Source organism: Schistosoma mansoni, chromosome 2 (genome assembly GCF_000237925.1).
Source record: "Schistosoma mansoni strain Puerto Rico chromosome 2, complete genome".
In the NCBI taxonomy this organism is placed as follows: domain Eukaryota; kingdom Metazoa; phylum Platyhelminthes; class Trematoda; order Strigeidida; family Schistosomatidae; genus Schistosoma; species Schistosoma mansoni.
Genome location: NC_031496.1, coordinates 22,895,832 through 22,911,142, shown reverse-complemented (window position 1 = coordinate 22,911,142; position 15,311 = coordinate 22,895,832). Strand labels below are relative to the sequence as shown.

The 15,311-nt window shown below is 37.3% G+C and overlaps 1 protein-coding gene across 1 annotated transcript in view; it reads right to left on the bottom strand.

The window, feature by feature from the left end:
- Smp_171200 (putative wd-repeat protein) overlaps window positions 1–15,311 on the bottom strand; it is a gene marked incomplete at both ends in the record, with an annotated part of 39,402 nt that overhangs the window by 10,645 nt on the left and 13,446 nt on the right. Inside the window, 2 exons of the mRNA XM_018796118.1 lie at window positions 6,837–6,921; window positions 9,539–9,583. Coding sequence (XP_018650363.1) covers window positions 6,837–6,921; window positions 9,539–9,583 — 130 coding nt within the window. The remainder of the gene's footprint in view (window positions 1–6,836; window positions 6,922–9,538; window positions 9,584–15,311) is intronic.

Below are 15,311 nucleotides of genomic sequence, written 5' to 3'. Positions count from 1 at the left end.
CAACTTATTAAAAAGGGTTTCGAAACTGTAAATCGTTTCTGTTTATAAAAGTACAGTGGCAGATGACTAGAAATGATCATATTAAGAAAGTAAGCTATAAAGTAAACTACTTTTTTTTCTTGCATTGTTCTTCAGATTCAGTTGATTACTGAAAGTAGGATTTGGTAGTCAAACATGTTTCGTTGGGCTATTATTTTAAATTCGGTCCACAGTTAAACAACGAAAAACTGAATCTACGATTTCAATTCCTTTCCCGTAGTCTTAGTGCTGCTAACTTCTGACATTTCTGCTGCTCAGTAAAACATAAAATACTGAAGAGGAACAATTCTTTCTTATAGTTGATCCGCACTATTTAGTACAATGCGACCTGTTATTTATTATCAAATCAACCCAATCAAACATTTCCAGAATTCGCAAGTCTGTAAATCCCGTAAACAATTCAGATTAACAGTAACTTTATTCACTGGATAACCGTTCGCATATTCCCCTTGTCCCTAAAAGTTCTCCACTCTATTTCTATGTTGACCAAAAATACTGAGGAACTACAAATATCAAAGTGTGTTTCGAAAGTCTTGATAAATTCGACAGATAGAAATCTGTGAATTTAGGTACATATACACTTACATTATATGATAAAGCTTGTTTAAAAATGCACCATTTTCAATATTGAAAGAGTCAACTTTAAATATATCTTAATATTGACGGCATAGTTTGACAGATCATCTTGAAAATGTTATGTCTCATGGCCCGTCAAATATCATGTGACTTTTGTCAGAACACCGATTTTTATAGCCTTGTCCCTATGATCAGTCAATGACATGTCAGCTAGCACTAGCAGCCTCGAGTCAACTCTGAATCCCTATTGGTCCACGATAGAGTAGCCTCTCATTTAGCCCCTAATCTAATTCACATGAATATAAAAAAACAGAACTACGATTCATATTTACTAACAATTTCAATGGTATATATGGTTAATAAATGACGAAGTGTTCTACAATTTACATTATATCAAGTTACACTGTACATAAAGTTTTACTCATTGATTCACAATAATTATAGGATCAAAAAAACAAATTGATGAACAAAAATAGTGCACATAATATTGAGGTCACGTAATCATGAATATTTGATTTCAAGTTCTAACCAATGCCGTTTATTATTTAAGGGTAATTTTTAAAAAATACGAGAACAATCATTTGATGGTAGTGTACTGATTTAATTCATTGAAGCTAAAATGCACGCAATTTATGAATTGTAAACGCCCAAGGCTTCAGTGTTTATATCATTTCAACAACTAGTAATCATTATCAGGGAAAAAGTAAATAAATTTAATTTTTTCTCTTTCCAAATTAATTTCACTGTATTATACTCCTTCAATAACATCTTCAAACCCTAGTCTTTCCGATTACTGCTTATACTTTTACTGCCTCTACTACCATGGGATTTGAATCGACAACTGGATCTCTGTGCTAATGCGGTATGGCAACTCGAACTGATGTACGTACGTACGAAGTTCTACGTTGTGACTGACTGAAATAAGTTTAATCATTTTCATTTAGTATTGTTTGTTTGAATCTTCCCATCGATGTGTTAGGACTGCAACTGGTCAGTCTCTAATTGGCATATGTGCATTCTGTGCGTATTGCCTCGATATAGCCTTAATTCACAAGCATTGTAAGCAAAGATGGATAGTGGCTAGCAGATTCAAACAAACAATACTAAATGAAATTAAACTTCACCCCATCGCGCAAGCAAGTGGCTATCAAGACTCAGTGGCCGAGTGGATAACGCAATGGCGTTTGAAGCGAAAGGTAATGGGTTCGAGTCTCAGAGTGAACATCAACTCTGAGATGCAGGTACATCCAGCTGACGAGCCCCAAATAGCATGAAATGCGCGTCCTGGATTCCACTGCTAGCCACTATCCATCTTTGCTTATAAGTTTAATTATGTTAATTTGAAAAAATGACAATTATCACTGTAAACAGCATTTAGCTAACTGAAGCAAAATTATGAACTGGTAAGAACTTCATTGTAAAATGAATTTTTGAAATATAAAATTGTGTTACAATGACAGTACAAAATTATACCCAGTGTATCAATTTATTTATTTATTTATTTAAACACATATATATTGGTACAAAAGGGCACCAGATACATATGCGCCACACAAAATAATGAAAGTAGGAAGAGAAGGGATGAAAAGATAAGGCGGACTGAAATGTACAACCAAAAGACTCTTTCAGTTAGGAAAGTTAGAACCAATCTTTATGTAGAAAGTAAAAGAAGGTTGCAGCAGGATCGCCACTGGCTTCTATTCTGAGCCATATCTGATAACGTCTCTAGCCACTGTGTTGCACCATCTCTCGGACCCCAACCAAGGAGTCGTGAAGGACCAACAGAAGCTAGCCCTTTGCAGCTCTCTTTCATGCCACGACACCATGTCATACACTGACCACCTCTCCGCTTTTTCCAACCAGTCCCAGAGTCGGCAAATAATGCACGACGTGGAAGTCTCAGGGACGACATTCGTAAAACATGTCCAAGCCACCGAAGTCAGTGTTTCAAGATGGTGACACCAATTGAATTATCGTCTCTGCGCCCGAACACACGATGCCGAACCTCTACATTACTAACATGGTGTTGCCACTGGATGTCAGCAATCCTTCGGAGACAACGATGATCGAACACAGAGAGACGTCTAACATCCTCAACTCGGAGAGGCCAGGTTTCACAAGCATAGAGCGAAACTGCTCTCACCGACGCGTTGTAGATCCGACCTTTTACAGCCAGACTAACATCACGAAGGCGCCAAAGATGGCCCAGATTGGCATAAGCCGCTCTGGCTTTCATTATACGTGCACCAATCTCATCACTCACGCCACCACCAGCACTTATATAGCTACCTAGATTCACGAACTTCTCAACTACTTCGATCTCCTCACCATCCAGGGTGAGTACAGGATTAGAATCCTGCCAGTCTTGTAGGAGTACTTTGCACTTGGAGGGTGCAAAGCACATGCTGTACCTGCGGACAATGATTGCCAACTGATTGAGTGCGGATTGCATGCCTTGGGCATTATCGCACAGTAAGACAATATCATCCGCATACTCAAGGTCGAGAAGTCGTTCTCCAGGCAGCAGATCCACACCGCCATTACTTACATCCACCAGAGCTGTTTCCAGGATGTCGTCGATGGCAAAGTTGAAGAGGAATGGTGAGATCGGGCAACCCTGCCTAACCCCACTGCTCGAATGGAACAAGGGAGAAAGGTGGTTGTATGCCCTCACTCTGCCTGAGGTGTTCGTATACAGGGCCTTTAAGATGTTAATGAACTTCTCAGGCACACCCTTCTTCAATAGACAATCCCAGAGAACAGTCCTGTCCAACGAATCGAAGGCAGCCCTGATATCAAGAAACACTACGATTGTTGGCCTGCGATAAGTATGACGGTGTTCTAACATTTGGCGGAGGGTGAAGATGTGATCAATGCATCCTCGACCAGAACGAAAACCAGCCTGCTCCTCGTGAGTCTATCGTTCTCGGGTTTTAAACAACCTACGAAGAATGATAGAAGCCAATAGTTTGGACGCAATCGAAAGTAGACTTATCCCCCGATAGTTATTGCAGGAACAACGTGAACCCTTTTTAAAGATAGGGACGACTATTGACTCATTCCATGATGTTGGAACACTTTCTTGCTCCCAAACCTTTCCAAACAACACAGTCAATTCCTTAGTCAGAAAGTCGCCACCATCTTTAAAAAGAGCCGGAGGTAAGTCATCTGGGCCAGGTGATTTGTAACGTTTCAAGAGTTGGAGTTCCTTGCGGACTTCTGCCTCGTTTGGTGGAACAGTCGTCACCGGCCATGGGGGGCAGGACAAACTGGTTGATGTTGCCGGAGCAGCAGGCCAGTTGAACTGCCCTTCGAAAAATTCCGCCCATCGTCCAAGACGTCGGGAGATGTTAGTGATTGGCATCCCATCATCCTCGTAGATTGTTTCACTCACACCAGACTTCTTGCTGCCAGTGGCTCGGATGAGTTGGAAGAGCTTCCGGCAGTTACCAGATGCAGCTGCTGCTTCCATCTCATTAGCACGCTCCGACCACCAGGCTTCTCGGTCCTTACGCAAGCTTTGCCCGATTTCATTAGGTAACAGCCTTCGTTTGTGGTCAAACTCACGGTCACCCGGAGTAGACCGACGGACTTCCATCAGTTGTAAGGAGCCAGAAGAAACCCAGTGCTTGTAAGCGGGACGTTTCGCGAAGCCGCAAGCGGCTTTACTCGCCATTTTCATGGCGTCGTGAAGATGCAACCAATGCTCATCCATACTTTTCGGTGGGGTGGTAGCTAGCCTAGAGGCTAGCTCCGCTCGATACTTACTTGCAACAGAAGTTGCAGCCAGTTTACTAATATCAATCTGTTGGTGGTGGTCAATCCTTCGGCCACTGAAAAGTAAGGTGAGATTGGCGCAGACCAGGGCATGATCAGACTCCAGATAGGTACTCCAAAAGGAGCGGCAGTCTTGTACACAACCACGCCAGCGGTAGCTGATCGCGATGTGATCAATCTGAGTCCAGGCTTGGGATGCAGAGGGAGGACGCCAGGTGGCACACCGGCGATGACTGTGCCGGAAGTTAGTGCTAGCCAGAAACAGGTTGTGGTCTGTGCACAGTTGCAGCAAACGGTCCCCGTTATCTGTCCTGCGACCAACAAGTCCCCATCGGCCACCTAGACGACTCTCTTCTGTGCCTAGACGCCCGACCTGAGCATTCAAGTCTCCGGCTAGTACTACAATATCTGTCGAACGCGCTTTCTGGAGAAGAACTGTTAACTGATGGTAAAACTCATCCTTGATTGCATCCGGGCTGCAATCTGTCGGGGCATAGGCGGAGATGACGAAAAGACACCGTTTCTCACGCCGGTTTCTTCTCACTTTGATGGAACTTTCTAATCTAACAGCACATAACCGACTGTTAATGGGGATCCAATCGATTAGTGCTGCCTCAGCCCTAGCGCTTAGTGCGACACCAACGCCAGCAAGACCAGACGAAGATGCCACAGGGTCCCCGGATAAGCGCACGTGGAACAAGCTTTTCGAGGCGACAGATGGAGAGCGAATTTGTAGTACTTCACTAGAGTCTTGAATACGGGTCTCGGATAGACAGCAAACATCAACATTAAGACTTTCCAAAGACATAGCCAGCCCCATCCGTTGTCCGATCTGCATTAGTGTGCGAACGTTGAAGGAAGCCAGCTTGAACGGCGTACGTGGTTTCAGAAAGACTGCCTCAGTATTCATTATCGGTGGAAGCATTCACTTTCAACTAGACAGTGACTGGAGATCGTTTAGATAGGACAGATTTTCCACCAAGAGCGAGCTGCTGCATAAGTTGAAGAGTAAGGTTACACAAATTGGGGATAAAAGGGGGTGAATTAGCGATATGGTAAGTAATAATAATAATAATAATAATAATAATAATAATGTAAATTGTCTTGCTTATAATATGAGCAGGAATAGAATCGTCAGTAGAGTTCATCATTTCATTCATTTGTGTGTGGGCTGTGATACTGCCCGGGTGCCCAAACCGAAGCAGGTGGTTTTCTTAGGGGACCACACCCCGAGCCTTTGACCTAAAGGTCTGATCCACAAGGCAGTGGAGCATCGTGAGGAGATGCAGTCCCATGGTAGCCGTTGACCAATGACAGGTTCTTCCGCCATTCGTTCCATCAGGATACTGGAGCCCATGTGCACCATTGGTTTGGAATCAGGGTTTTCCAACTCCCCTAGGTGGACCCTCCGTGTCCACCAATCCGGTTATAGCGCCGGACATTCGCTTTTCGTCCTCTCACTTTCGTAAACAACACCCCCGCCACGAGAAGGCAGTGAGTAGGACTTCCCTGGCAGAGGCTATATATTCGCTGACCATGTGAGAGCATTTCGAGAGGGAGAGTAGACTCTCCCCACTCTCGGCCGTACCAGGGCATTTGGGGGCAGTGTATCAATAATGTATCATTTTGCGGCTTAGAAGCAGCAATAGTAGTAGCGAGGACAAGTTGATAGAAAAATCAATCTTGAAGTAAGTCAATGATAATGAGAATAGTTATGCTTTATTATGAATAAAGATTACCGTTAAAATGAAATAATATATAAGCAAAACTATAGTGTAAATTATTTAAGGATAAGTACCTCTAATGCCCTAATACGGTAGACGGTGGGGAGAGTCATGTCTCCCTCTCCAAATGCTCTCACATGGCCACATGCATACAACCACTACCAGAGAAGCCCTACTGCCTTCTCGTGGCGTGGTGTTATTCTATGGAATTGAGAGGACCAAAAGCGAATCTCCAGAGCTTTAACCGGGCCGGCGGATATGGAGCATCCACCTATGGGAGTTGGAAAACCCTGATTTCAAACCAATGGTGCACATAAGGCTCCAGGATCCTGAGGGAGCAAACGGAGTATGAACCTATTTTTGGTCATTGGCTACCATGGGACTGTATCTCCTGACGTTGCTCCACTGCCTTGTGGATCAGATCTTTAGGTCGAAGGCTCCGGGTGTGGCCACCTAAGAAAACCACCTACTTCAGTTCGGGCACCTAGGCAGTATCACAGCCCATACACAAACCAAGTAGCTCGAACACATCACTTCCACCTGAAGTTTGTAATGATGATATCGTTCAGAAGAACGATGAAAGCTCCAAAACCAAACCATCCAGCCCAGAGAGTAAAACTCCATCAAAATCAATTTAATTTATAAGACCTCTAGAAATTTTAAAAATAAATCTAGACGATAAAATTAGTAGATAAAAGAATGAGCAACAACATGGCTTACTAGAACTTCGTTGCATTTCTTTGAAATATCGATAACATTGTCTTAGGACCCATATTCGAATATTTCGATCATATCCAGCTGTAGCCTTAGGTAAAATAAAAATCAATAGTAACTGATGAAAAGAATAAGAAACATGTCTGAGATGAATTTTCTTTACCAACTGGAAATGTAATTGTACGTAAACATATGATATGTTTACTGAAGAAGAATTAACACAGCTAAAAAAGTCAGTCAAAATTTACACGTAAATGAATTTTTTTGAATTAATGTGATTGAAGGTGTGATAGTGATGGTAATGATGAAGCGAGATTTACTTTTAACAAACTGGATCGCTAACAACACTGCTTATTTGTTGAGTTGTTTTCGATTATAATAATGTAGACTATTTACTAAGTGAATATGTTCATGTTGTGTACAGTTTTAAGCTATACAATTTTCGTTTTGTGAATCATATTATAAACTTAAGTTTTTAGAACATTTACAGAACTACAATTTTTATTTCGATAGAATAATAAGAAGACGAAGATTATCAGAACTATGTGATATATTAGCGCAATACATTTGGAACATTAAAATGAAAACACGGAGTTCAGCGAAGGGATCTCTTTTCAACGAATTTATTATCAAGCTGTACAGTCGTATATATATGAAAATGCTTTATTAAAGTACTAATTCCGTGAGGAAATGTGAACACTAATAACCAAGATTATAATAAGATGATTAGAATGAATAAAATGTTTTGGATACAATAATTAAAGGTCATAGAGGTGTAAAATAAATAAGATGATCTGATGAGTATTCATGAATAAAATAATGAGAATATAAAATATAAGTAAAGGGGAAATGGAGTAATAATAATAATAATAAAAGAATGATAATAATAATAATAATATTAAGGCCATGGTAACGATAATGATAAGACGTACTTCTTTTGTACGCATAGTTCTGGTTTGAGCTCATGGATGGTAAGAGCTTCGGCTATTTTTAAGAGTTTGATCCGAAGAAATCTGGGTAGATTTGAATGAACCATATAAACAACCTTAAAATCAGACTGTGGATCCGTAGAATGATTACAGTCGATTAGGTGTTCAAGTATAGAGCTCTTAACTACTTTCTTTTCACCTTTGTAGAACCAAACCGGGATATGTTCTCGTATCCGGAACAATTTGATTACACATATACTTGCGCTAATATATCACATAGTTCTGATAATCTTCGTCTTCTTATTACACTATCGAAATTTATCAAAGGGACTAATTGCTCTATAATTTTTATTCAAATTGCATCAGAATTCCACTTATCCTCAATAAACGATCCATCAACATATTTTCCCGAAAACTTTTGACATTATAATTTATACGATTAGGACTATTCAAAAATAGTATCCAATTATTAAATTGTCCAATTAGGAAATACCAAAAGGATGATGAGAGAATGTCGACTATGTATACTGGAATAACTAATCATCAAATGTAAGGTCTTAGTCTATAATTGTTTCATTAAGATATCTAGACACAAAACAAGAACTGTTATTGAATTAAGCAACATTATTTTATGATGTCACATCAATGTAGATACAGAAGTGCAAACATCGAGTTCAAATCCGAAAAGTATTTTTAAAAAATTATGTCTGGAGGGTAATTTTCAGATAATTGATCAACCTCCAGATAAGTTATAAAGATGGGCAGTTAAATTGTATTCAATAGTACTAATAATAATTCAAGGATATAACGTTACATTTTCCTGCCAAACATAATCGAAATATATTGAAGATAATATGTAATTGGTCAAAATGATTAAGAAGAAATCCAGCTAAAACAAGATCATAGTTTTCATTTAACAAACGAATAAAATTAATGCAAATAACAGATTTGAAAGAAATTAATAACACTTTAGAGTTTAGATGATTAGCTAGTGAATAAGAAAGGATATAGGAAGAGAAGTGAAGATAAATGGGAATAAGTTAGGTCGATAAATGATTTGATTGTTGATATCATGTAAAATAAATAATAATACTTCTTTTATTGACACAGTGAATAAAAATATCTTCGTAAAGTTTGTATGGGAAAAAAGAAGCAAAATAGATGTTAATGAGAATTCATCGACTGAAGCATATGAGAAGTGTCATAGATGATGATTACTATATTTTTTGTAAGTCAGTCAGTCAGCTACAACGTAGGACCAGGCACATTTATGCATTGGTCCAAGTTGCCATACCTCATTAGCACAACAAGATAAACACCGAATTCATAGAAATAGTTAATTTAGTGGTGGTAGTATATGAAAGATAGGTTGCATGTAAGGATATAGTATAGGAAGGAAGAACGTTATGAAGCAATTTTAATCTTAAGGTTTAAGGGAAGATAAAGAGTGTATACACCCACGCCATTATGATCGATTTTGAGCCATGTCACCCAGTCTCCAACCATTGGTTAAGATAGTCACGCGGACCCCAACCAAGTAGTCTGTATCTACCAATATGGTCCACACTAGAAGTTAGCGACTTCAAGCTCTGATGCCACGTTTTGGTTTGGCAGCCCCTAACTCTTTTACAACCATCCCCAACACTAGTCAGCATAGCGCGTCGTGGTAATCGGTGTTCAGGCATACGTAACATGTGGCCCAACCATCTCAGTCGATGAAGATTCATGACCTCATCAACTGATTTACCATCATTTTTTGTAAACAAAAGTATAACTTACCAATAGTCGACCACATGGTGAAAAACGCATAGCCCATATAGCACCCTAAAATGAAAGAAATATTAGAAGCAATAAATTATATAATTTAAGGATGAAACTGACATTAAAAGGAAATTCTACACTATATAAAACTTCAAAGGTATTTTAACTTTAAATAGGTATATAAGTGAAGAGAATAGTGAAGTATCACTTCAAGATTACATTTATGTACATAATACAACGTATAATTATATAGTTTCTGAAGATTTTGAAATTCTGTAAATCGTGTGAGAATAAACGTTCAAGTAAAATAGTGTATTTGTCTCATTAAGCTAAGAAAGAACGTAAGTCATATTTATAAATCTATTTAAAATTTATCGTATATGATAATTGATCAGAATGAAGTGTAAGAAATATAAATCAACTTCTGTGAAAATTTTAAGGCTAATTATTAATGTTTATGAGGATAACCATCCTCTATTCAATGTTCAATATCTAATATTTCTGAACAATTTTCCAAACTTGCCAAATGAGAAAAGCAGATAAAACGAAAGTTAGAGCTTGAAGTAAAATCTCCGGTGGAAATTATAATCTTACATGTAGCATTCAATCACTAAATTAACGAAAAAAATGTTGGATATTGCACGTAAATTGAACATAAAAAAGTAGATGAACTACAAATTGATGGATACGTATCCTATCCCTCATGAATACTTACTAAGAAAACAACTAAAGAGGGTAGGTGGATAATGGCTAGCAGTGGAATCCAGGACACGCGTTTCGTCCTATTTGGGACTCGTCAGCTGGATGTACCTGCATCTCAGAATTGATGTTCACTCTGGGACTCGAACCCATTACCTTTCGCTTCAAACGCCACTACCCATCTTTGCTTAACATGCTTGTGAATTTAGGCTATATCGAGGCAATACGCACAGTATGCACATATGCCAATTAGAGACTGACCAGTTGCAGTCTTAAAAAAAACATCAGTGAGAAGATCCAAACAAACAATACTAAGTAAATTAAAGAGGGCGTTTGTAGGATTGACTCTACCAACTTGCATATAAGAAATAGAACAGACACCAACCGTGTTTATTGAAACAAGTTCCAGTCATCTTAATATTTTTATAGAACAAATAAAAAACATAAAAGTGATTAAATCAGATAGTTCATCCGACTTCACAACCAAGAATAAGAGCTTATGGATTTACATTTACCTTGAGAGTCAAAGCCAAGTCGTTCACATGACAGGTCATATATATAACGTAAATAATTTAATTCTTAAGACTAATCAGACGTACAGTGATTAAGAAATAGATGATAAGAAAAGACAATTGAAAAATATGTCTGTATGTAAAAATAAAGCATATTTCTTCAAAGTTCGTGCTTATTTGACGCAAAATAAACTTAGTAAGTTAACTTACAACTAGAAAGAGGAGGAATTAAAACTAATTAATTAGAATATACTAATGTTTTAGCTTCATGAAAATGTATAAATGGATATGGACTACGAAACTAAAGACTATGGGATTTCGTAGAAAGTAACAAAAATATACCTATGATATGTTTGATACTATTACGAGTTCACCTTACTCGGTAAACGGAACAAAGGTCAATCCGTTGTCCCCGGCCCTGCTAACTAGACCAAGAAGTCTTGATGGGGCGTAGAGAATGTATTCCACAAGCATTCAGAAAATACGAGGTCACTAAGCAAACAAATTAAGCTTATTTATACAATGATAGAAACACCCTTGGGAGAGCCACAAAATAGAGTACTAAAAAAATCCGTCAACCAATAACAGTCAAGGAAGTCCGAGTGGGAAATGTAGACTGTAGGTCAACTATGCGTTTCTTGGAGCGAAAACATAAGATTCAAATCTTCAGCATAAAATTACAAAATTAGGACGTTTTCCAAGTGAGTTCTGGGGATCTAACGTCTCCAACAACCTAGTGACGTCCAACATAAAAGCATAGTAGTGGTGTAAACGTTTTATGAGACTGATGTAATTTATCATTTTATGGTCTACAAAATGGCGGTTGATAAGACAGTAAACGGGTTACCTAGTTTTAGCACTGTTTTGTCCAATTCACATTTATTTATTTAAACACAAATATTGGTATAAACGGACACCGACATATATGTATGTCACAAAATAAAAATAGGATTGTGAAGAGACCAGCAAAGGATAATGAGCATAAGAATAAAAAGAACAAAAGTGAATTAGTGTATGAGAGTGAATAACCATAACAATAATAATAATGGTAGAATCGGTTTAGTTAGTAAAAATACGACCAGAATGGATTCTTTGAGTTAGAGTTCCTCTCACTTATATGAACTAAATGAAAATTACAGCAGGACCGTCTCGGGCTTCTATTCAGTGCCATGTCTGAAAACATCTCAGGCAACTGTAATGGAAAATCTCTAGGACTCCAACCAGGGAGTGCGACAACCCAGCTGCTGAGGTGCACATGTGGTCCACGCTGATTATATTGACAGATATAAGTAGTATGTAGCACCGATCAGAAGTGGAAAGCCTGTCAAAAGAATGTAGAGAAGACTGAAAGGAAGAAAACAGGAAGGGATTGAGAAGTGGAGGAACCATCAAGGATGTAAAGAACAATTTATGAGTTTGGCTGTAAGTCTAGTTTATCACATTTATCACGTGATCTAATGACTAAAACACTTAAGAATACTTTCAGTATTTACCATATCTTTTCAAAATGATTTGAACTCACATTTTAGCTATGGTGACGGGTTAAAATTACTCTTTCCCAACCCCGGAACTAACATGTTATATTTGTATTCAAAATAAGTTCTTAATACCATCGTTTGTTACCAGGTTGAAAAAAACTAGATAGACAATCCTACTATTGATCGCCAGTAACCTTCTCTTGTTATTTTGATCATATATTGTTTCCACTACATCTGCATTTTCAATTTATTTGCCTGAACTTCACATTGTTTGGTATTGCATATATATATATATATATATATATATATATATATATATATATATATATATATATATATGATACAACTGTATCATGTTTGAACTTAACTTATAGTATCACATAACTAGAGTAAAAACAAGCGTGCTGAAATTGGAGATCGCGTGCTCCAAGGTAAATAAAAACGTTAAGGAGTAGAACTACTTCAGTAAATAACAATAATAATAATATTAATCAGAAGGAGAAGAGGAACGAATATATTGACATGAAAAGTAAGTTAAAGGTTTGAAAAAATAGAATTACCAAAATAACAAACACTTAAAAGTTACAAAATAGTGATAGCTAGCTATGAGCTACATGAACGATTAATTGGAGCGCTGAACAAAACTTTTAATGCAGCTAATCTCCATTTATCCTTTTCTTCTTAACTGATGGTGGTTGCTGTTATATAGGATAAGTAAAGTGGTTTTACTAATTCAGCTCCTCCCGTAAAGAAGGCTATATCAAGTGTATGATTAAACAAGTTAGCCAATCAGTTATCAAGTATCTCCATTCTTGAATTGGGAAGGGTCTGAAAAAGTCAATAGTCATCTCAGTTCCATCACACAGTAGATAGTGATCATGTAGTAGACAGAATCGAGGCATTTAGTGTGATTTATCAAATACGTCCAAATTTTCCGAATAGGGCTTGTACTCGTCTTTTACACATAGATGAGACCACATAAATTAGAGCTAAAAAAACCAGTCTTTATATTCTTGAAAGATTTATGACATATCTATCCTTCCACTGTCCTAAAAGAACCTAAGAGACGATAGTGTTACTTCTTTCTACTCTTTATTTCCTTCTTTTCTTTGTGTACTTAAATTGACTATTGACACATTTGTTATGTAAGTTTTAGTGTTTATTACTATTATTACTGTCAATACATAATAATAATGAAAATAGAAGGCAAAACAAACAGCATTGAGTATGTAAAATTGCAATACATTCAGTAAAACAAACGAGAACAATAAGAATAAAAAAACGTAGATTAAAATTAGTGAGAAGATAATGAGTGACAAAAATAAAGTTTAAAGTGAAAAGAATACATTCATTAAACAGAAATATACATCTAAATGTATATATACTGACTAGGAGAATATAAAATTTTTAAAAAACGGTAGTGACATTTACTTGTTAGAATTACTGCAATCTCTACAATTCCCCAATCTGACATTCACTTATGTTCGCCTTTAGTGCAATATATTTTATAACAGGATTTCACTTAATATTTACATTACCATCCTTTTTTCTTTCTATCTTGTTTTTAATATTAGATCAACACAATAATTAATGTGTCATTATTACTATTTCATACTAATCGTTGGTTGGTTTAAGTTGGACATTAAAACCGTCGGGTTCCGGCTTAGTGGTCGGGAAGTTGAACGTTCGCGCGAAACCGAAGGTCCTGGGTTCGAGTCCCGCGTGCGTGATTGTGAATACGTACTGTCGAGTAGTCCCATAATAGGACAAACGGCCGTCCAGTGTTTCCAGGTTTTTAATGTTGGTCTAACATTGATCGGTTCACGATCTCAATTAATAATAATCTTTTATTAAAGATTACTATGATTATCATTATGATGAATGAGACGATAGGGCTGACAGTTCACAAAATATCTCAACTGAATAGATTCATCTCTCAGAAGACAGAAAATTACCCGTCAACTAATTGAACACATATTTCGGGATACTAAAGTCGACCTTTATAAACAAAATATTCAATCAAGATAACCCAATACTATCAGAGATAACAAACGACGTTGCACTTCTCATCACCATATTTAGTTCTATTGGACTATGTGAAGAGTGGTTAGATACATACATATATAAGAAAGGTCATACGTATGGTTTATATCTGTTTGTATCAGATTCAACGTTGCTATTATTATCTCCAGAAAGGTATAGAAATACCAAATAAAGTCAAGTAAGATTAACAAGAGAGTATCTAACAATAAAAACGGAAGAACATTACGTATAAAAACAGTAAGGTATTTACACTACTTAAAATAAACAGATTCACGGATATTATTAAATATTGAAAGTAAAGTTACGATTATATAATAGAAATTTTCTTAACCATTCATTTCAAAGGATCATGTAGATCCACAACAAAAATTCAATACTACTCATCAACACAAAAAAATAATTCGAACTAATAAGTCAACGAAATCATAGAATTATTGATAAATATACCAGAAGAGTACATACTGTTTCAAATTGTCACGAAAATTAGCCTCAGAAAATCATCAGAAATGGAGATGTAACCATGTGATCAAGAAAGATATGATTGAAAAAGTGGGAACAAACAAAGAAATTTCGAGAAAGATACGGAGTATACTCATTGCTGTCTTTATGATTGATCCTCAATTACGTTATTGAGTCTTCACGTATTAATTGCTATTATCTTAAAAGCTACACTTTTGATTGATCACCCAATATTCCGTTGTACTATTTAAACTTGGATTAATGTAAATCTGGGTATTTATTCTCCGAAGAAGTGGCTTACACTGAGTAACGAAACGTCAGAAAATCTAATTTTTCTACTCATTGGGATATTACAAATATATTAATTTCAGAAGGGGATTTGTGGAGATTTCAGTAATTTCAAAAGTTGAAATCATGAGTCAATTGAAGCTAGACCACCATCGAAAACCTGGAAGCACTGGACGGCCGTTTCGTCCTATCATGGGACTCCTCAGCAGTGCGCACCCACGATCCCGCACTCGCGAGATTCGAACCCAGGACCTACCAGTTACGAGCCAGATCCCTTAACCGATAGACCACTGATCCGGCATCCAACGGTGT